Raw genomic sequence first — 21,155 nt, forward strand, 5'->3', positions numbered from 1 at the left:
CTCCGACCCCGGCGGTGACCTGTGACCTCACGACCCCAGTGGTGACCCGTGACCCCGCGACCCCAGCGACACCGGCCCTGACCCAGGTCGCGAACTCTGACCTCGGCGGTGACCTCTGACCCCGCTGACCCCGCCCCTGGGGCAGCCCACGACCCCCTGCTTCGGGCTCCTGACCCCGTGACCCCTGTCCGGTGACCCCTGGACCCCCCCGTGACCCCAATAAAAGCCCAAAAAAGGGGGCGGGGTCCGAGCTGCAGAGGCGTGTGGTGATTGGCTGGTGGGGGCCAAGGGGGCGGGACTGAGTGGAGAGCTGGGAGGTGATTGACGGGTGGCAGTGAGGGGGGCGGGTCCGAGCCGCTGGCTGCGATTGACAGGTGGCAGAGAGGTGGAAGGGGGCGGGTCCGAACCGCGGCGATTGGCCGAGGCGCGGGCGGGCGGCGCGCGGCGATTGGCAGGCGCGCGGCGATTGACGAGGGCCAGCGAGAGGCGGGTCCGAGGAGCAGAGGCGCGCGGCGATTGGCCGGCGGGGACCAAGAGGGCGGGACTGAGCCGCAGAGGCGGGAGGAGAACGGCGGGGGCGGAGCGATTGACAGGCGGCAGCGAGGCGGGAAGGGGGGGCGGGTCCGAACCGCGGCGGCGCGCGGCGATTGGCCGAGCCCCCGGCGGCGATTGACAGGCGGCAGCGAGGCGGGAAGGGGGGGCGGGTCCGAACCGCGGCGGCGCGCGGCGATTGGCCGAGCCCCCCCCCCCGGCGGCGATTGACAGGCGGCAGCGAGGCGGGAAGGGGGGCGGGTCCGAGCCGCGGCGGCGCGCGGCGATTGGCCGAGGCGCGGGCGGGCGGCGCGCGGCGATTGGCTGGAGGCGCGCGGGAGGAGGAGGAGGAGGACGGGCGGCAGCGATGGCGGCGGCGGCCGGGCCGGGGGCGGCCGGGACGGCTCGCGTGTCCAGCGGCCGCGACCTGGGCTGCGTGCCGGAGGTGGCCGGCGCCCTGGGGGCCGTAGCCCGGCAGGGGTGAGTGCGACCCTTCCCCTCCGCCATTTTAGGGGGGGGGGGCGTGTGGGAGAGAGGAAGCACGTGGAGGTAGGCCGCGCCGCCTGACCTTTGACCCCCTCCTCGCTGACCTTTGACCCCCCTCCTCGCTGACCTTTGACCTTTGACCCGCAGGTTCGACTTCCTGTGCATGCCGGTTTTCCACCCCCGCTACCGGCGGGAGTTCACCCTGGAGCCGGCCCGCTCCCGCCCGGGACCCCAGACCCGCTCCGACCTGCTGCTCTCCGGCCGCGGTGAGGCGCCCCCTGCCCCCCCCCCCCGTGGGGGGCCTCTAGACCCCTCCCCATAGCGCTGTGGGGCACCCCAGGGACCCCCAGAGGGTCTTGAGGCACCCCTGGACCTCTCATAGTGCTGTGGGGTGCTCTAGGGACCCCCAGGGGGCTGTAGGGGGTCTCTGGACCCCCCCATAGTGCTGTGGGGCACCCCAGGGACCCCCAGAGGGTCTTGAGGCACCCCTAGACCCTTCATAGTGCTGTGGGGTGCTCCAGGGACCCCCAGAGGGTTGTGGGGGGCTTCTAGATCCCCCTCATAGCGCTGTGGGGCACCCCAGGGACCCCCAGAGGGTCTTGAGGCACCCTAGGGACCCCCCCATAGTGCTGTGGGGTGCTCCAGGGACCCCCAGAGGGTTGGGGGGGGTCTCTGGACCCCCCCCATAGTGCTGTGGGGTGCCCCAGGGACCCCCAGAGGGTTGTGGGGGGCTTCTAGACCCCCCCATAGCGCTGTGGGGCACCCCAGGGACCCCCAGAGGGTCTTGAGGCACCCCTAGACCCTTCATAGTGCTGTGGGGTGCTCCAGGGACCCCCAGAGGGCTGTAGGGGGTCTCTAGACCCCCCCCATAGTGCTGTGGGGCACCCCAGGGACCCCCAGAGGGTTGTGGGGTGCTTCTAGACCCCCCCATAGTGCTGTGGGGCACCCCAGGGACCCCCAGAGGGTCTTGAGGCACCCCTAGACCTTTCATAGTGCTGTGGGGTGCTCCAGGGACCCCCAGAGGGTTGTGGGGGGCTTCTAGATCCCCCTCATAGCGCTGTGGGGCACCCCAGGGACCCCCAGAGGGTCTTGAGGCACCCCTAGACCCTTCATAGTGCTGTGGGGTGCTCCAGGGACCCCCAGAGGGTTGTGGGGGGCTTCTAGATCCCCCCCATAGCACTGTGGGGCACCCCAGAGACCCCCAGAGGGTCTTGAGGCACCCTAGGGACCCCCCCATAGTGCTGTGGGGTGCCCCAGGGACCCCCAGAGGGTCTTGAGGCACCTCTAGACCCCCCCACAGCACTCTGGGGTACCCCAGGGACCCCAGAGGGTCTTGAGGCACCCCTAGACCCCCTCGTGTGCCACCCTGGGGTGCCTCAGGGACCCCCAGAGGGCCTTGAGAGCCCCCCCCAACCTTCCCATAGTGCTGTGGGGTGCCCCAGGGACCCGCAAAGGGCCTTGAGGCACCTCTAGACCCCCCCCATAGCGCTGTGGGGCACCCCATGGGCCCCCAGAGGGTCTTGAGGCACCTGTAGACCCCCCCATAGCACTGTGGGGCACCCCATGGACCCCCAGAGGGTCTTGAGGCTGAACCCCATAGTGCTGTGGGGTGCCCCAGGGACCCCTAGAAGGCCTTGAGGCACCCCTGGACCCCCATATAGCACTGTGGGGCACTCCTAGACACCCCCCATAGTGCTGTGAGGCACCCCAGGGACCCCCAAAGGGCCTTGAGGCCCCCCCCAGACCTTCCCATAGTGTTGTGGGGTGCTCCAGTGACCCCTAGAAGATCTTGAAGCACCCCTAGACCTCCCCCATAGCGCCGTGGGGCAGCCCAGGGATCCCTCCCATACTGCGCTAAACCACCCCGGGGTCCTCCTACAGCACCGTGGGGCACCCTGGGGACCCCCAGGGTGCTGTGGGCCCCCCCCATAACACTGATTCCCCCCCCCACCACCACCACCATCGCCATCCAGACTGGAACACCCTCATCGTGGGCAAGCTCTCGCCCTGGATCCGGCCCGACTCGCCGCTGGAGCACGTGCGCAGGAACTCGGAGGCCGTGAGTGCCGGGAGCGGGGGACGGGGGACGGATTCGGGGTGCCACCTCCACCCCCGGCCCCGCTGACGGCCGGCCCCGGCCCCAGGCCATGCTGCAGGAGCTGAATTTCGGGGCGTACTTGGGGCTCCCCGCTTTCCTGGTGCCCCTGACGCAGGCCGACAACCCCAACCTGGCCCGGGTGCTCTGCGCCCACCTCCACACCGGCCACCACAGCGCCATGGTGAGCTGGGAGGGCGCTGGGAGCCGCTGGGAGGGTGCTTGGGGGCGCTGGGAGCCGCTGGGAGGGTGCTTGGGGGCGCTGGGAGCCACTGGGAGGGTGCTTGGGGGCGCTGGGAGGGTGCTTGGGGGCACTGGGAGCCACTGGGAGGGTGCTTGGGGGCGCTGGGAGGGTGCTTGGGGGCGCTGGGAGCTACTGGGAGGATGCTTGGGGCCACTGGGAGGGCACTTGGGGGTGCTGGAAGCTGCTGGGAGGGCACTTAGGGGGTGCTGGGAGGGGGCTTGGGGGTACTGGGAGCCATTGGGAGGGTGCTTGGGGGCACTGGGAGCCGCTGGGAGGGTGCTTGGGAGCGCTGGGAGGGGCCTGGGGCACCCTAGGAGCCGCTGGGAAGGGGCTTGGGGGTACTGGGAGCCACTGGGGGGGCACTGGGAGGGTGCTCGGGGGCACTGGGAGCCGCTGGGAGTGTGCTTGGGAGTACTGGGAGGGGCCTGGGGCACCCTAGGAGCCACTGGGAAGGGGCTTGGGGGCACTGGGAACCACTGGGAGGGTGCTTGGGAGTGCTGGGAGGGGCCTGGGGCACCCTAGGAGCCGCTGGGAAGAGGCTTGGGGGTACTGGGAGCCACTGGGGGGGCACTGGGAGGGTGCTCGGGGGCACTGGGAGGGGCCTGGGGCACCCCAGGAGCTATTGGGAAGGGGCTTGGGGGTACTGGGAGCCACTGGGGGGGCACTGGGAGGGTGCTTGGGAATACTGGGAGGGGACTGGGGCACCCCAGGAGCTATTGGGAAGGGGCTTGGGGGTACTGGGAGCCACTGGGGGGGCACTGGGAGGGTGCTCGGGGGCACTGGGAGCCATTGGGAGGGTGCTTGGGAGTGCTGGGAGGGGCCTGGGGCACCCTAGGAGCCACTGGGAAGGGGCTTGGGGGCACTGGGAACCACTGGGAGGGTGCTTGGGAGTGCTGGGAGGGGCCTGGGGCACCCTAGGAGCCGCTGGGAAGAGGCTTGGGGGTACTGGGAGCCACTGGGGGGGGCACTGGGAGGGTGCTTGGGGGCACTGGGAGGGGCCTGGGGCACCCCAGGAGCTATTGGGAAGGGGCTTGGGGGCACTGGGAGCCACTGGGGGGGCACTGGGAGGGTGCTTGGGAATACTGGGAGGGGACTGGGGCACCCCAGGAGCTATTGGGAAGGGGCTTGGGGGCACTGGGAGCCACTGGGGGGGCACTGGGAGGGTGCTTGGGGGCACTGGGAGCCGCTGGGGGGGTGCTTGGTAGTGCTGGGAGGGGCCTGGGGCACCCTAGGAGCCGCTGGGAAGGGGCTCGGGGGCGGTTTGGGGGCGGGCGGTGACGGCGGGGCGCCCAGTTCTGGGTGCGGGTGCCGCTGCTGGCGCCCGAGGACGCGCGGGACGACGTGATCGGCAACGAGGCGCTCGAGGGGGGGCCCGAGGGGGCCGCCGAGGAGCGGACCTGGCTCTGGTGAGGGGCGCGGGGGGGGGGCTACGGGGCGCTTGGGGGCCTGCGGGGGGTCATTGGGGGGCTGAGATGGTCCTGGGGGGGTGTTTGGGGCACTTGGGGGGCTGGGGGTGGTGCTGGGGGGGTCATTGGGGGTCTGAGATGGTCTTGGGGGAGTATTTGGGGGGCAGGGGGTGGTGCTGGGGGGGTCATTGGGGGTCTGAGATGGTCCTGGGGGGTGTTTGGGGCACTTGGGGGGCTGGGGGTGGCCCTGGGGGGGTCATTGGGGGGCTGGGGCTGGTATTGGGGGGGTGTTTGGGGGGCTGGGGGTGGTGCAGGGGGTCATTGGGGGTCTGAGAGGGTCTTGGGGGGGTATTTGGGGGGCTGGGGGTGGCCCTGGGGGGGTCATTGGGGGTCTGAGAGGGTCTTGGGGTATTTGGGGGGCGGGGGGTGGCCCTGGGGGGGTCACTGGGGGTCTGAGATGGTCTTGGGGGGGTATTTGGGGGGCGGGGGGTGGCCCTGGGGGGGGTCACTGGGGGTCTGAGATGGTCTTGGGCGGTATTTGGGGGGCTGGGGGTGGTGCTGGGGGGGGTCACTGGGGGTCTGAGAGGGTCTTGGGGGGGTGTTTGGGGCACTTGGGGGGCGGGGGGTGGCCCTGGGGGGGTCATTGGGGGTCTGAGAGGGTCTTGGGGGGGTGTTTGGGGCACTTGGGGGGCGGGGGGTGGCCCTGGGGGGGTCATTGGGGGTCTGAGAGGGTCTTGGGGGGGCGTTTGAGGCCCTCGGGGGGGCGTCGGGGGCGGTTGTGGGGCCGGGGGGGGCGTTTGGGGCCCTCGGGGGGGGCGTCGGGGGCGGTTGGGGGGCCGGGGGGGGGCGTTTGGGGCCCTCGGGGGGGCGTCGGGGGCGGTTGTGGGGCCGGGGGGGGGCGTTTGGGGCCCTCGGGGGGGCGGCCGTGGGGCAGCAGCGCCCCCCCGAACCTGTCCCCCCCCCCCGCAGGTGGCACAACTTCCGCACCCTCTGCGACTACAACAAGCGCGTGGGCGTGGGTGAGCGGGGGGCGGGGCCAAGGGGGCGGGGCCAAGGGGCTGGGGGCGGGGCCAGCACCTAGAGGGTGGAGCCAAGGGGGGCGGGGCCAGTGCCGGGGTGGAGGGGGGTGGTGGCAGAACCCTGGAGCCAGGGCAGCCAGGGGGCGGGGCTAAGGGGCTGGGGGTGGGGCTAAGGGGCCAGGGGGCGGGGCCAGGGCCCTGCCTGCGGCCATGTGACTGCAGGGAGGGGAAGTTGGCAGTGATGGGGGGGTGGGTGTGTCCTCAGTGGGTGGGGCCAGGGTGAGGTGGGCGTGGCCAAGAGGCCCAGGGGGCGGGGCCAATGGCCTGGGGGGTGGCAGAACCCTGGAGGGGGTTGTGGGCAGTGGGGGCGGGGCTAAGGACCTGGGGGCGGGGCCTGTGCCGGGGGGGGGTGGGAAAGGCTGCAGGCAAGGGGGAGCCCCTTGGTGGGCGGGGCCATGGGGATCGGGGGCGTGGCCAAGAGGCCTGGGGGTGGGGCCAGTGCTAGGGAGGAGGGAGAAGTAGCAGAATGCTGGGGGCGGGGCAGTGTAGCAAGGGGGTGGGGCTGTGACAGTGGGGGCGGGGCCAAGGGCCTGGGGGCGGGGCTTATGGCCACAGAGGTGGGGGAACCTGCTGTGAGGGAAAGGTAGGGGGGAAGCCCCTTGGGGGCGGGGCCAGGGTGCAGTGGGCGGGGCCAGGGCAGGGCCAAGGGTGCTCAGAGGCGGGGCCTAGAGGCCTGGGGGGCGGAGCCAGTGCCAGGAAGGAGAGAGAAAGTGGTAGAAACAAGGGGGCGGGGCCTGGGGGCGTGGCCAAGGGCCTGGGGGTGTGGCCAAGGGCCTGGGGGCGGGGCTTATGGCCACAGAGGTGGGGGAACCTGCTGTGAGGGAAAGGTGGTGGTGGGGAAGCCCCTTGGGGGCGGGGCCAGGATGCAGTGGGCGGGGCCAGGACGCAGTGGGCGGGGACAGGACACAGTGGGCGGGGCCTAGAGCCCTGACCCCGCCCCCCGGTCCCGGCCCAGCCCTGGAGGTGGGGGCGGACCTGCCGTCGGCGGCGGCCATCGACCGGTGGCTGGGGGAGCCGGTGAAGGCGGCCATCTTGCCCACCGCCATCTTCCTCACCAACAAGAAGGGTTTCCCCGTGCTGTCCCGCCTGCACCAGCGCCTCGTCTTCCGCCTCCTCAAGGTGGGGGGGGGCCGCCGTGGGGCTGGGGGGGCGGGGGTCCGCCGTGGGGGCGCCGTGGGGCAGCCCTGAACCCCCTGCCCCACATCCAGGCTGTCCTCAGCCCCACTGCCATGGGGTAGGGGTCTCCCTGGGGCAGCCCCCACCCTCTGCCGCACATCCAGGGTGTCCCCAGCCCCACTGCCATGGGGCAGAGCTCTGCATGGGGCAGCCCCCACCCTCTGCCCCACATCCAGGGTGTCCCCAGCCCCACTGCCATGGGGCAGAGCTCTGCATGGGGCAGCCCCCACCCTCTGCCCCACATCCAGGCTGTCCCTAGACCTACTGCCATGGGACAGGGGTCTGCATGGGGCAGCCCCCATGCCCTGCCCCACATCCAGGGTGTCCCCAGCCCCACTGCCATGGGGTAGGGGTCTCCCTGGGGCAGCCCCCACCCTCTGCCCCACATCCAGGCCGTCCCCAGCCCCACTGCCATGGGGTAGGGGTCTCCCTGGGGCAGCCCCCACCCTCTGCCCCACATCCAGGGTGTCCCCAGCCCCACTGCCATGGGGCAGGGGTCTGCATGGGGCAGCCCCCATGCCCTACCCCACATCCAGGGTGTCCCCAGCCCCACTGCCATGGGGCAGGGGTCTCCCTGGGGCAGCCCCCACCCTCTGCCCCACATCCAGGGTGTCCCCAGCCCCACTGCCATGGGGCAGGGGTCTGCATGGGGCAGCCCCCACCCTCTGCCCCACATCCAGGCTGTCCCCAGCCCCACTGCCATGGGGCAGAGGTCTCCATGGGGCAGCCCCCATGCCCTGCTCCACATCCAGGCTGTCCCCAGACCTACTGCCATGGGGCAGGGGTCTCCATGGGGCATCCCCCATGCCCTGCCCTACACACAGGCCGTCCCCAGCCCCACTGCCATGGGGCAGAGGATTGCCAGGGGCAGGGGTCTCCATGGGGCATCCCCCATGCCCTGCCCCACATCCAGGGCATCCCCAGCCCCACTGCCATGGGGCAGAGGATCGCCGGGGGCAGGGGTCTCCATGGGCCATCCCCCATGCCCTGCCCCACATCCAGGCCGTCCCCAGCCCCGCTGCCATGGGGCAGGGGTCTCCATGGGGCAGCCCCTGCCCCACATCCAGGGCGTCCCGGCCACAGCTGTGGGGCAGGGGGGCGGCCGTGGGGCAGGGGTCTCCATGGGGCAGCCCCCACCCTGCCCTGCCCCACATCCAGACCGTCCCGGCCACAGCTGTGGGGCAGGGGGACGGCCGTGGGGCAGGGGTCTCCATGGGGCAGCCCCCACCCCCTGCCCCACATCTAGGCTGTCCCCAGCCCCACTGCCATGGGGCAGGGGTCTGCATGGGGCAGCCCCCATGCCCTGCCCCACATCCAGGGCGTCCCGGCCACAGCTGTGGGGCAGGGGGGCGGCCGTGGGGCAGGGGTCTGCATGGGGCAGCCCCCACGCTCTGCTGCACATCCAGGGTGTCCCCAGCCCCACTGCCATGGGGCAGGGGTCTCCATGGGTTATCCCCCATGCCTTGCCCCACACGCAGGTCGTCCCCAGCTCTACTGCCATGGGGCAGGGGTCTGCATGGGGCAGCCCCCATGCCCTGCCCCACATCCAGGCTGTCCCCAGCCCCACTGCCATGGGGCAGGGGTCTCCATGGGGCAGCCCCTACCCTCTGCCCCACATCCAAGCTGTCCCCAGCCCCACTGCCATGGGGCAGAGGTCTCCATGGGGCAGTCGCCATGCCCTGCTCCACATCCAGGCCATGCCCAGCCCCACTGCCATGGGGCAGAGGTCTCCATGGGGCAGCCACCACCCTCTGCCCCACATCCAGGCTGTCCCCAGCCCCACTGCCATGGGGCAGGGGTCTGCATGGGGCAGCCCCCATGCCCTGCCCCACATCCAGGGTGTCCCCAGCCCCACTGCCATGGGGCAGGGGTCTGCATGGGGCAGCCCCCATGCCCTGCTCCACATCCAGGCCATGCCCAGCCCCAGTGCCATGGGGCAGGGGTCTCCATGGGGCAGCCCCTGCTCCACATCCAGACCATCCTGGCCACAGCTGTAGGGCAGGGGGACGGCCGTGGGGCAGGGGTCTCCATGGGGCAGCCCCCACCCTCTGCCCCACATCCAGGCTGTCCCCAGCCCTACTGCCGTGGGGCAGGGGTCTCCATGGGCCATCCCCCATGCCCTGCCCCACACGCAGGCCGTCCGTAGCCCCGCTGCCGTGGGGCAGGGGTCTCCATGGGCCATCCCCCGTGCCCTACCCCACGCGCAGGCCGTCCCCGCCGGCGCCGTGGGGCAGCCCCTGACCCCCGGCCGCTCTCCCCCCCCCCCCCCCCCCGCAGCTGGAGGTGCAGGTGGTGGTGTGGGGCGCCCCCCACCACGGCGGCAAGCCCCTGGGCGCCTACCTGCAGTACCTGGAGTACCTGAGCCAGAACCGGCCCCCGCCCTCCGCCTACGAGCTCTTCGCCCGCGGCTACGAGGACTACCTGCAGTCCCCCCTCCAGGTGGGCGGGGCCGGGCCCCGGGGGCGGGGCCAAGGCGGGGTGGGCGGGGCCGGGCTGCAGGGGGCAGCAGTGCTAGGAGGGGGCTGGCTGTTAGGGCAGAGCTGGGGCGAGGACGGGGGGGTTGGAGCTGTGAAGAGGGGGCGTGGCTAAGGCCTGGGGGCGTGGCTAAGGCCTGGCGGCGTGGCTAAGGCCTGGGGGCGTGGCTAAGCCCCGGGGGGCGGAGCCAGGCTGCAGGGGGCAGCAGTGCTAGGAGGGGGCTGGCTGTTAGGGCAGAGCTGGGGCAAGGATGGGGGGGTGGAGCTGTGAAGAGGGGGCGTGGCCAATGCCTGGGGGCGTGACTAAGGCCTAGGGGCGTGGCTAAGCCCCAGGGGGCGGAGCCAGGCTGCAGGGGGCAGCAGTGCTAGGAGGGGGCTGGCTGTTAGGGCAGAACTGCGGCAAGGATGGGGGGTGGAGCTGTGAAGAGGGGGCGTGGCCAATGCCTGGGGGCGTGGCCAATCCCTGGGGGTGTGGCTAAGCCCTGGGGGGGTGGAGCCAGGCTGCAGGGGCAGCGCTGCCTGGGGGGTAGCTATAGGGTACGGGTGTCCATTAGGTCAGAGCTGCAGCAAGGATGGGGGAAGAGCTATGAAGAGGGGGCGTGGCTAAAGCGTGTGGGCGTGGCTAAAGCATAGGGGCGGGGCCAAGACCTGGGGGGCGGAGCCAGGCTGTAGGACCAGTTACAGGTTTGGGGTGTCCAGTAGGATAGAACTGCGGCAAGGATGGGGGTGGAGCTATGAATAGGGGGCGTGGCCAACGCCCGGAGGCGTGGCTAAGGTCCGGGGGCGTGGTCGAGGCTGAGGGGGGCGGAGCCAGGCTGTGAGGTGGCGTATGGCGGGGTAATTATGGGGTGCAGGTGTGGGTTGGGGCAGAGGTACAATGATGGGTGGTGGAGCTAAGAGAAAGGGGCGTGGCCGAGACCTGGGGGCGTGGCCAGGGTCGATGGGCGTGGCCAGGGTCGAGGGGGCGTGGCCTCATTGAGGGGGGCGGGCTCCAAAGAGAGCATTACAGGAGGTTACAGCTAAAGGGAAGGGTCAGGAGGGGGGCGTGGCTATGCCGAGGGGCGTGGCCACCCGAGTGGGGCGGGGCTAGAGGGGCGTGGCCTTCTCTGACCCCGCCCCCCCTTGCCCAGCCCCTGATGGACAACCTGGAGTCGCAGACCTACGAGGTGTTCGAGAAAGACCCAATCAAATACTCCCAGTACCAGCAGGTGGGTGGGGCCTGGAGCTGGGGGCGGGGCCTGGAGCTGGGGGGTGGGGCCTGGGCATGGCCCCACCCCCCTGACCCCCATATCCACCCCCCCCCCCAGGCGATCTATAGGTGCCTGCTGGACCGCGTCCCCGAGGAGGAGAAGGACACCAACGTGCAGTGAGTGTCCCCAGCGCCCGCGGGTGCTGCCGTGGGGCGCCCCACGGCGCCCGGAGCCCTGTGGGGCACCGCGGGGGTCCTGTCTGCTGTGGGGCGCCCCACGGAGCCCTATGGGGCACCCCGGGGTTCCTGTTTCATATAGGGGGCCCCACAGCACCCAGGTTCCTATGGGGTACCCTAGGCTCTCTGTATCCTGTGGGGTGCCCCACGGCAGCCGGGTTCCTATAGGGTACCCCAGGGTTCCTGTCTTCTATGGGGTGTTCCACGTAGATCTATGGGGCACCTTGGGGTCCTTGTCTCCTATGGGGTGCCCCACGGAGCCCTATAGGGCACCCTAGGGTTGTTGTCTTCTATGGGGCACCCTGGGGTCCCTGGAGCCCTATGGGGCACCCTGGGATCCCCATCTTCTATAGGGTGCCCCATGGAGCCCTATGGGGCACCTCGGGGTCCCTGGAGCCCTATGGGGCACCCTAGGGTTCTTGTCTGCTGTGGGGCATGTGGGGTCCCCAGAGCTCTATGGGGCACCCTGAGGTCCTTGTTTTCTATGGGGTGCCCCACGGAGCCCTATGGGGCACCTCGGGGTCCCTGTCTTCTATGGGGTGCCCCACGGAGCCCTATGGGGCACCCTGGGGTCCCTGTCTGCTATGGGGCACCCTGAGGTCCCTGGAGACCTATGGGGCACCCTGGGGTCCCTGTCTTCTATGGGGTGCCCCACGGAGCCCTGTGGGGCACCCTGGGGGGGTCCCTGCAGCTCTGTGGGGCACCCTGGGGTCCTTGTCTTCTATGGGGGGCCCCACGGAGCGCTATGGGGCACCCTGGGGTCCCTGTCTTCTATGGGGTGCCCCACGGAGCCCTGTGGGGCACCCTGGGGTCCCTGTCTGCTATGGGGCACCCTGGGGGGTCTTTGCCTGCTATGGGGTGCCCCACAGAGCCCTATGGGGCACCCTGGGGCCCCTGGAGCCCTATGGGGTGCCCCACGGAGCGCTATGGGGCACCCCAGAACCCCCAGCTTCCTACGGGACGCCCCAAATCCCCCTTCTACGACCCCCACCTGGAACTCCCCACCTTTCCGGGCCGCCCCACAACCCTCCTCCCCTCTCCGGATTCCCCCCGCCCCAGCCGCCGCCGTGGGGCAGCCCCCTAACTTCCCCCCCCCCCGGCCCCCCCAGGGTGGTGATGGTGCTGGGGGCCGGGCGGGGGCCGCTGGTGAACGCGGCGCTGCGGGCGGCCCGGCAGGCGGCCCGGCGGGTCCGCGTCTACGCCGTGGAGAAGAACCCCAACGCCGTCGTCACGTGAGTTGCCCCACGGCGCCCCATAACCTCCCCCCTGACCCCTTTCCCCCCCCCCCACCTGCCCCGCAGATCGCCCCGCTGAGCCCCCGCGCCGTCGTGACGCCAGTGGCCCTGCTGCACCCCGTAGCGCCCCCTTCCCCGTGCCCCGCGGCGGCTCCCTGAGCCCCAGCGCCGTCGGGACGCCAGTGGGCATGCTGTGCCCCATAGCGCCCTGTAGCACCCCATAGCACCCCGTGGCACCGTTCAGCACCCTGTAGCACCTCGTAGTGCCCCATAGCGCCCTGTAGCACCCCGTACCGCTCTATAGCACCCTGCAGCATCCTGCCGTGCCCCATAGCACCCCATTGCGCCCCATAGCACCCCATTGCGCCCCATAGCAGTGTGCAGCACCCTGTAGCACCCTGTAGCACCCTGTAGCACTCTATAGCATCGTGCAGCACTCTGTAGCATCCTACCATGCCCCATAGCACTCTGTAGCACCCCATAGCACCGCATTGCGCCCCATAGCAGCGTGCAGCACCTCTTAGTGCCCCATAGCACTCCATAGGAGTTTGCAGCACCCCATAGCACCCCATAGCATGCTGCAGCACCCAATAGCATCCTGTAGGAGCCTGCAGCACCCAGTAGCACCCCATAGCAGCCTGCAACACCCAGTAGCACCCCATAGCAGCCCATAGCACCCTGTAAGGACCCTGCAGCACCCCGTAGCATCCTGCAGCACCCCGTAGGACCCCATAGCAGCCTACAGCAGCCCCATAGCACCCTGTAGGAGCCTGCAGCACCCTGTAGCACCCCATAGCACCCCATAGCATCTTGCAGCACCCCGTAGCACCCTGTAGGAGCTTGCAGCACCCCATAGCACCCCATAGCACCCTATAGAAGCCTGAAGCACCCCATAGCACCCCGTAGTAGCCTGCAGCCCCCAGTAGCACCCCATAACAGCCCGTAGCACCCTGTAAGGACCCTGCAGCACCCCAATAGCACCCCAAAGCATGCTGCAGTACCCCATAGCACCCTGTAGGAGCCTGCAGCACCCCGTAGCACCCCATAGCATGCTGCAGCACCCCATAGCACCCTGTAGGAGCCTGCAGCACCCCGTAGCACCCCATAGCATGCTGCAGCACCCCATAGCACCCTGTAGGAGCCTGCAGCACCCCGTAGCACCCCATAGCATGCTGCAGCACCCCATAGCACCCTGTAGGAGCCTGCAGCACCCCGTAGCACCCCATAGCATGCTGCAGTACCCCATAGCACCCTGTAGGACCCTGCAGCACCCCAATAGCACCCCATAGCATGCTGCAGTACCCCATAGCACCCTGTAAGGACCCTGCAGCACCCCAATAGCACCCCATAGCATGCTGCAGTACCCCATAGCACCCTGTAAGGATCCTGCAGCACCCCAATAGCACCCCATAGCATGCTGCAGTACCCCATAGCACCCTGTAAGGACCCTGCAGCACCCCAATAGCACCCCATAGCATGCTGCAGTACCCCATAGCACCCTGTAGGATCCTGCAGCACCCCAATAGCACCCCATAGCATGCTGCAGCACCCCATAGCACCCTGTAGGAGCCTGCAGTACCCCGTAGCACCCCATAGCATGCTGCAGTACCCCATAGCACCCTGTAGGAGCCTGCAGCACCCCGTAGCACCCCAAAGCATGCTGCAGTACCCCATAGCACCCTGTAGGAGCCTGCAGCACCCCGTAGCACCCCAAAGCATGCTGCAGTACCCCATAGCACCCTGTAGGAGCCTGCAGCACCCCGTAGTACCCCGTAGCATGCTACAGCACCCCATAGCGCCCTATAGAAGCCTGCAGCACCCCATAGCACCCCATAGGAGCTTGCAACACCCGCCAGCACCGCGCCGCAGCCCCGGGACCGCGGGACGGGCGGGCGGGCGGGCGGGTGGTGCGGCGGTGGCACCCAGCGCCCCGTGCGCCTGTCCCCGTCCCCCCCCCAGGCTGGAGAGCTGGCAGTACGAGGAGTGGGGCGGGCAGGTGACGGTGGTGCCGCGCGACATGCGCGAGTGGCGGGCGCCCGAGGGCGCCGACCTGCTCGTCTCCGAGCTGCTGGGCTCCTTCGGCGACAACGAGCTGTCGCCCGAGTGCCTGGACGGCGCCCAGCCCTGCCTCAAAGGTGGCGCCGGGGGGCTGGGGTGGGGGGCCGGGGGGCTGAGGTTGGGGGCTGTGGGGTCGGGTTAGGGGCCGTGGGGCTGAGGTTGGGGGCTACGGGGCTGGGGTTGGGGGCTATGGAGCTGGGATGGGGTTGTGGGGCTGGGGGTGGGGGTTGTGGGGCCGGGTTAGGGGCCGGGGGGCTGGATTGGGGGCTATGGGGCTGGGGTTGGGGCCTGTGGGGCTGGGGTTGGGGGTCGCGGGGCTGGGGTTGGGGGCTATGGAGCTGGGATGGGGTTGTGGGGCTGGGGCTGGGGGCCGTGGGGCTGAGGTTGGGGGCCGTGGGGCCGGGTTAGGGGCCGTGGGGCTGGGGTTGGGGGCTATGGAGCTGGGATGGGGTCGCGGGGCTGGGTTGGGGGTCATGGGGCCGGGGTGGGGGCTGGGGGGCCAGGTTGGGGGCTGTGGGGCCGGGATGGGAGTCGTGGGACTGGGATGGGGGCCGTGGGGCTGAGGTTGGGGGCCGTGGGGCCGGGTTAGGGGCCGTGGGGCTGGAGTTGGGGGCTATGGAGCTGGGATGGGGTTGTGGGGCTGGAGTTGGGGGCCGGGGGACTGGGGGTAGGGGTTGCGGGGCTGGGTTGGGGGCTGTGGGGCCAGGTTGGGGGCTGTGGGGCCGGGATGGGGGTCGTGGGACTGGGATGGGGGTCGTGGGGCTGGGGTTGGGGGTCGCGGGGCTGGGGTGGGGGCCGTGGGGCTGGATTGGGAGCTATGGGGCTGGGATGGGGGTCGTGGGGCTGGGGCTGGGGGTTGCGGGGCTGGATTGAGGGCTATGGGGTTGGGATGGGGGTCATGGGGCTGGATTGGGGGCTATGGGGCTGGGGTGGGGGCTATGGGGCTGGGATGGGGGTCGTGGGACTGGGGTCTGGGTTATGGGGCTGGGGTTGGGGGCCGTGGGGCTGGGATGGGGGCTGTGGGGCTGAATTGGGGGCTATGGGGCTGGGATGGGGGTTGTGGGACTGGGGTCTGGGTTATGGGGCTGGGGTTGGGGGCCGTGGGGCTGGATTGGGGGCTATGGGGCTGGGATGGGGGTCGTGGGACTGGGGTCTGGGTTATGGGGCTGGGGTTGGGGGCCGTGGGGCTGGATTGGGGGCTATGGGGCTAGGCTGGGGGCCGTGGGGCTGGGATGGGGCCGTGGGGCCAGGCTGGGGGAGCTGGGAGCTGTGGGGCCAGGCTGGGGGCCGTGGGGCTGGGCCGGAGGAGCTGGGAGGGGTCCGTGGGGCTGGGATGGAGAGGCTGAGGGTGCCGTGGGGCAGCGCCGTGGGGCTGGGGTTGACGCCGCCGCCCCACAGCCGGGGGCGTGAGCATCCCCTGCACCTACACGTCCTTCCTGGCGCCCATCTCCTCCTCCAAGCTCTACAACGAGGTGCGGGCCTGCCGGGAGCGCGACCGCGACCCCGAGGTGCGTGGGGGGCCGGCCGGGGGCAATGGGGCACGGGGCGGAGCGTGGGGCGGCGGTGGGGCGGGTCGCAGACCGTGGGGCAGGCTGGAGACCGTGGGGTGGTGATGGAGCAGGGTGGAGACCATGGGGCAGGCTGGAGACCATGAGCTGGTTATGGGCAGGCTGGAGACCATGAGATGGTTATGGGGCAGGCTGGAGATCGAGGGGCAGTTGTGGGGCAGGCTGGAGGCCATGAGATGGTTATGGGGCAGGTGGAAGGCCATGAGCTGGTGATGGGGCAAGCTAGAGACCTTGAGACAGTTACGGGGCAGATCAGAGGCTGTGGGGCAGTTATGGGTTAGGTTGGAGACCATGAGGTAGTTATGGGGCAGGCTGGAGACCATGAGATGGTTATGGGGCAGGTGGGAGGCCATGGGGTAGTTACGGGGTAGCCTGGAGACCATGAGATGGTTACAGGGCAAGTTGGAGGCTGTAGGGTGGTTATGGGGCAGGCTAGAAGGCCATGAGATGGTTATGGGGCAGGTTGGAGACAGTGGGGCAGTTACAGAGCAGGGTGGAGACCACGAGGTGGTTATGGGGTAGGGGGAAGACCACGAGATGGTTATGGGGCAGGTTGGGGGCTGTAGGGTGGTTATGGGCCACGCTGGAAGGCCATGAGATGGTTATGGGGCAGGTAGGAGGCCATGAGGTGGTTATGGGCCACGCTGGAAGGCCATGAGGTGGTTATGGGGCAGGTAGAAGACCATGAGATGGTTATGGGGCAGCCTGGAAGGCCATGAGGTGGTTATGGGCCACGCTGGAAGGCCATGAGATGGTTATGGGGCAGGCTGGAAGGCCATGAGGTGGTTATGGGGCAGGTAGGAGGCCACGAGGTGGTGATGGAGCAAGCTGGAAGGCCATGAGGTGGTTATGGGGCAGGCTGGAAGGCCACGAGGTGGTTATAGGGCAGGTGGGAGGCCATGAGGTGGTGATGGGGCAGGCTGGAAGGCCATGAGGTGGTGATGGGGCAGGTAGGAGGCCACGAGGTGGTTATGGGGCAGGTAGGAGGCCACGAGGTGGTTATGGGGCAGGCTGGAAGGCCAGGAGGTGGTTATGGGGCAAGTAGGAGACTATGAGGTGGTGATGGAGCAAGCTGGAGGCCACGAGGTGGTTATGGGGCAGGTAGGAGACCACGAGGTGGTTATGGGGCAGGCTGGAGACCACGAGATGGTTATGGGGCAGGTAGGAGACCATGAGGTGGTGATGGGGCAGGCTGGAAGGCCACGAGATGGTTAAGGGGCAGGTAGGAGACCATGAGGTGGTTATGGGGCAGGCTGGAAGGCCACGAGATGGTTATGGGGCAGGTAGGAGACCATGAGGTGGTGATGGAGCAAGCTGGAGGCCACGAGGTGGTTATGGGGCAGGTAGGAGACCATGAGGTGGTTATGGGGCAGGCTGGAGACCACGAGATGGTTATGGGGCAGGTTGGGGGCTGTAGGGTGGTTATGGGCCACGCTGGAAGGCCATGAGGTGGTTATGGGGCAGGTAGGAGACCATGAGGTAGTGATGGAGCAAGCTGGAGACCACGAGGTGGTTATGGGGCAGGTAGGAGGCCACGAGGTGGTGATGGAGCAAGCTGGAGACCACGAGGTGGTTATGGGGCAGGCTGGAAGGCCACGAGGTGGTTATGGGGCAGGTGGGAGGCCATGAGGTGGTGATGGGGCAGGCTGGAAGGCCACGAGGTGGTGATGGGGCAGGCTGGAAGGCCACGAGGTGGTTATGGGGCAGGCTGGAAGGCCAGGAGGTGGTTATGGGGCAGGCTGGAAGGCCAGGAGGTGGTTATGGGGCAGGTAGGAGACTATGAGGTGGTGATGTAGCAAGCTGGAGGCCACGAGGTGGTTATGGGGCAGGTAGGAGACCATGAGGTGGTTATGGGGCAGGCTGGAGACCACGAGATGGTTATGGGGCAGGTAGGAGACCATGAGGTGGTGATGGGGCAGGCTGGAAGGCCACGAGATGGTTATGGGGCAGGTAGGAGACCATGAGGTGGTGATGGGCCAAGCTGGAGACCACGAGATGGTTATGGGGCAGGTGGGAGGCCGTGGGGCGGTTATGGGGGGGGGGGCGGGCGTGGGGCAGGCCGGAGGGGCGCGGGGCGGCCCCCTCGCCCCCCGCCCTGACGCGTGGGGCGGCCGGGGGGCAGGCGCAGTTCGAGATGCCCTACGTGGTGCGGCTGCACAACTTCCACCAGCTGGCCCCGCCCCAGCCCTGCTTCGCCTTCAGCCACCCCAACCCAGGTGAGGGGGCGGGGCCTCCCGCTGCCACGCCCACTGTGGGGGGAGAGGTGGGGCTGCGGGGGACACGCCCACGGGGGGGCGGGGCCTCCCTCCCACACCAGCCTGTACCTCCCTGTCTGGTCCCAGCTGCGTGCTGTGGGGGCGGGGCTTGTGTGGCCACACCTCCTTTGTGACATCACTGTTCTATGAATGGGGGTGTGGCTTCACCCAGGCCCCGCCCCCAGCTATAGACAGCAGTGCCTTGAGCCCCTTTGTGACATCACTGTTCTATGGGGGGGCGTGGCTTTGCTCAGGCCCCACCCCAGCTGGGGGACAGCAGGGCCCTGAGCCCCTTTGTGACATCACTGTTCTATGAATGGGGGTGTGGCTTCACCCAGACCCCGCCCCCAGCTAGAGACAGCAGTGCCCTGAGCCCCTTTGTGACATCACTGTTCTATGGGGGGGCGTGGCTTTGCTCAGGCCCCGCCCCAGCTGGGGGACAGCAGGGCCCTGAGCCCCTTTGTGACATCACTGCTCTATGAATGGGGGGCGTGGCTTCACCCAGGCCCCACCCCCAGCTAGAGACAGCAGTGCCCTGAGCCCCTTTGTGACATCACTGTTTTATGAATGGGGGTGTGGCTTCATCCAGGCCCCGCCCCCAGCTAGAGACAGTGCCCTGAGCCCCTTTGTGATGTCACTGCTCTATGAATGGGGGGCGTGGCTTCACTCAGGCCCCGCCCCCCCAGCAGCCAGCCCTTAACGCCAGGCAGAGGCCGGGCCGGGAGCTCGGGGTGGGGGTGTTGGCGATGATGTCACCGGGTGGGGTGAATGGGCGGGGCCGTAGCTGACCACGCCCCCCCTCCCGCCCTTCTCCCCACGTGGCCCCGCCCAGACCCGGCCCAGGACAACAGCCGGTACCGGCGGTTGTCGTTCCGCGTGGAGACGAACACGGTGTTGCACGGCTTCGCCGGCTACTTCGAGACCACCCTCTACGGCGACATCACCCTCAGTGGGGGCGGGGACAAGCGGGGGGCGGGGCCAGCATGGGGGGCGGGGCCAGCATGGGGGGCAGGGCCAGCATGGGGCAGGGCCGCGGGCCCAGGGGAAACCATGGGGTGGAGCTGGCGGGGGGGGGGGATCTGTGGTGTTGGGAAGGGGGCGGGGCTTGTGGGGGGGACTGAGTGGGCGGGGCTTGTGCCTATGGGGCGGGGTTATGGGTCAGCCGGGTGGGCCAATGGGTGGGGGTATGTGGGTGGGGCCTAGCCGATGGGGGTGGGGCCAGAGGGTGGTGGAGGGGTCCTGAGTGGGCGGGGCTTGGGTGTGGGGGTCAGAAGGGGCGGGGCTTTGGGGGGCAGCAGGCCCATTGGTTGGGACTAGGGGGGTCAGTGGGTGGGGCATGGGGGGTGGGGCTGGGGGAGTCAATAGGAGCTAATGGGTGGGGTGGGGGGGGTGAAGGCAGCCAATGGGAGGTGGTGGGGGCGGGTCAGGGGGAGGGGTCATGGGGGGCAGCGGGGTCAGAGGTCATGTCCCCCCCCCAGGTATCCGCCCGGAGACCCACTCGCCGGGGATGTTCTCCTGGTTCCCCATCTTCTTCCCCATCAAGGTACCGCCCGGACGCCGGGGGCGGCCATCTTGGGGGCTCGGGGCGGGGGTGGCCATCTTGGGGCCTGGGAGGAAGGTTAGCCATCTTGGGCTTGGCAGGAGGGTGGCCATGTTGGGTTTGACGGGAGGGTGGCCATCTTGGGGCCTTGGAGGGAGAGTGGCCATCTTCGGGCCTTAGAGGGAGGGTGGGCATGTTGGGCTTAGCAGTAGGGCGGCCATGTTGGGCTTAGCAGTAGGGTGGCCATGTTGGGCTTGGCAGTAGGGTGGGCATGTTGGGCTTGGCAGTAGGGTGGCCATGTTGGGCTTGATAGGAGCGTGGGCATGTTGGGCTTGATGGTAGGGTGGCCATCTTGGGTTTGACGGGAGGGTGGCCATCTTGGGCTTAGCAGTACGATGGCCGTGTTGGGCTTGGCTGGAGGGTGGGCATGTTGGGCTTAGCAGTAGGGTGGCCATATTGGGCTTGATGGGAGGGCGGCCATGTTAGTCTTAGCAGTAGGGTGGCCATGTTGGGCTTGGCAGTAGGGCGGTCATGTTGGGCTTGACAGGAGGGTGGGCATGTTGGGCTTGACGGGAGGGTGGCCATGTTCGGCTTAGCAGTACGGTGGCCATGTTGGGCTTGACGGGAGGGTGGCCATGTTGGGCCTAGCAGTAGGGTGGCCATGTTGGGCTTGATAGGAGCGTGGGCATGTTGGGCTTGGTGGTAGGGTGGCCATCTTGGGACCTTGGCAGGCGGGAGGGTGGCCATGTTGGGCTTGGTGGTAGGGTGGCCATGTTGGGGCCTCAGCAGGCGGGAGGGTGGCCATGTTGGGCTTGGCGATAGGGTGGCCATGTTGGGCTTAGCAGTAGGGTGGCCATGTTGGGCCTAGCAGTAGGGTGGCCATGTTGGGCTTGATAGGAGCGTGGGCATGTTGGGCTTGGTGGTAGGGTGGCCATCTTGGGACCTCAGCAGGCGGGAGAGTGGCCATGTTGGGCTTGGCGATAGGGTGGCCATGTTGGGCTTAGCAGTAGGGTGGCCATGTTGGGCTTGACGGGAAGGCGGCCATCTTGGGCTTGGTGGGAGGGGGGCCATCTTGGGGCCTCGGCGGCCGGTCGGGCGGCCGTCGCCCGCCCGACACGGCCCGTTTCCCCCCTCCCCGCAGCAGCCGCTGGCGGTGCGGGCCGGCGAGGAGGTGGCGGTGGCCTTCTGGCGCTGCACCAACGCCAAGAAGGTGTGGTACGAGTGGGCCGTGACGGCGCCCGTCTGCTCGGCCCTGCACAACCCCACCGGCCGCTCCTACACCATCGGCCTCTGACTCTCGCCCCTTCCCCGCCCTCAATAAAGCTCTCGCACCCACCCTTGGCGTCGCCGCGGCCATCTTGGGGACTTGGGGTGGGGGGGAGTGGGCGGGGGGGCGTTGGCGCGAGGGAGGCCGTCTCCCCCCCCCCCCACACACACAACATGTCTGCACCCCCTCGGGCCGGCGGGAGCCATCTCGGCTGGGGAAGGCCGGGGTTGGGGGTAAGGGGGGAGGAGGAGGGCGGCCATCTTAGCGCAGGCTGCGCTGGGCCCGGCCGGCGACTAGGCCGCGTTGCCGTGGCAA

General features: G+C 69.3%; 1 protein-coding gene across 3 annotated transcripts; it reads left to right on the forward strand.

Moving 5' to 3' along the window:
- Window positions 1–866: 866 nt before the first annotated feature.
- On the forward strand, window positions 867–20,909 carry PRMT5 (protein arginine methyltransferase 5). Of its 3 annotated transcripts, none has more exons than XM_068921842.1 (17): window positions 867–1,011; window positions 1,165–1,283; window positions 2,991–3,076; window positions 3,162–3,296; window positions 4,650–4,762; window positions 5,732–5,781; window positions 6,797–6,960; window positions 9,295–9,456; window positions 10,622–10,699; window positions 10,799–10,857; window positions 12,027–12,149; window positions 14,112–14,287; window positions 15,609–15,718; window positions 17,901–17,994; window positions 18,866–18,982; window positions 19,512–19,576; window positions 20,715–20,909. In XM_068921842.1, the coding sequence occupies exons 1-17, from the start codon at window positions 899–901 to the stop codon at window positions 20,865–20,867; spliced, it is 1,917 nt and encodes a 638-aa protein (XP_068777943.1). In that variant the 5' UTR covers window positions 867–898; the 3' UTR covers window positions 20,868–20,909. The 3 variants fall into 3 exon arrangements, with proteins under 3 accessions (XP_068777943.1, XP_068777944.1, XP_068777945.1); XM_068921844.1 differs by having other exon boundaries at window positions 959–1,080; XM_068921843.1 differs by lacking the exon at window positions 18,866–18,982 and having other exon boundaries at window positions 873–1,011.
- Window positions 20,910–21,155: the final 246 nt, after the last annotated feature.

Source organism: Struthio camelus, chromosome 29 (genome assembly GCF_040807025.1).
Source record: "Struthio camelus isolate bStrCam1 chromosome 29, bStrCam1.hap1, whole genome shotgun sequence".
NCBI lineage: Eukaryota > Metazoa > Chordata > Aves > Struthioniformes > Struthionidae > Struthio > Struthio camelus.

What these genes read in the sequence shown, in the direction of transcription:
- PRMT5 (XM_068921842.1), top strand. Translation starts at nt 899, where the DNA reads ATGGCGGCGGCGGCCGGGCCGGGGGCGGCCGGGACGGCTCGCGTGTCC. An exon ending in ACCTGCAGTCCCCCCTCCAG is followed by an intron (nt 9,457 to 10,621) that starts GTGGGCGGGGCC and finishes CCCCTTGCCCAG; the next exon opens with CCCCTGATGGACAACCTGGA. An exon ending in CCATCTTCTTCCCCATCAAG is followed by an intron (nt 19,577 to 20,714) that starts GTACCGCCCGGA and finishes CCCTCCCCGCAG; the next exon opens with CAGCCGCTGGCGGTGCGGGC.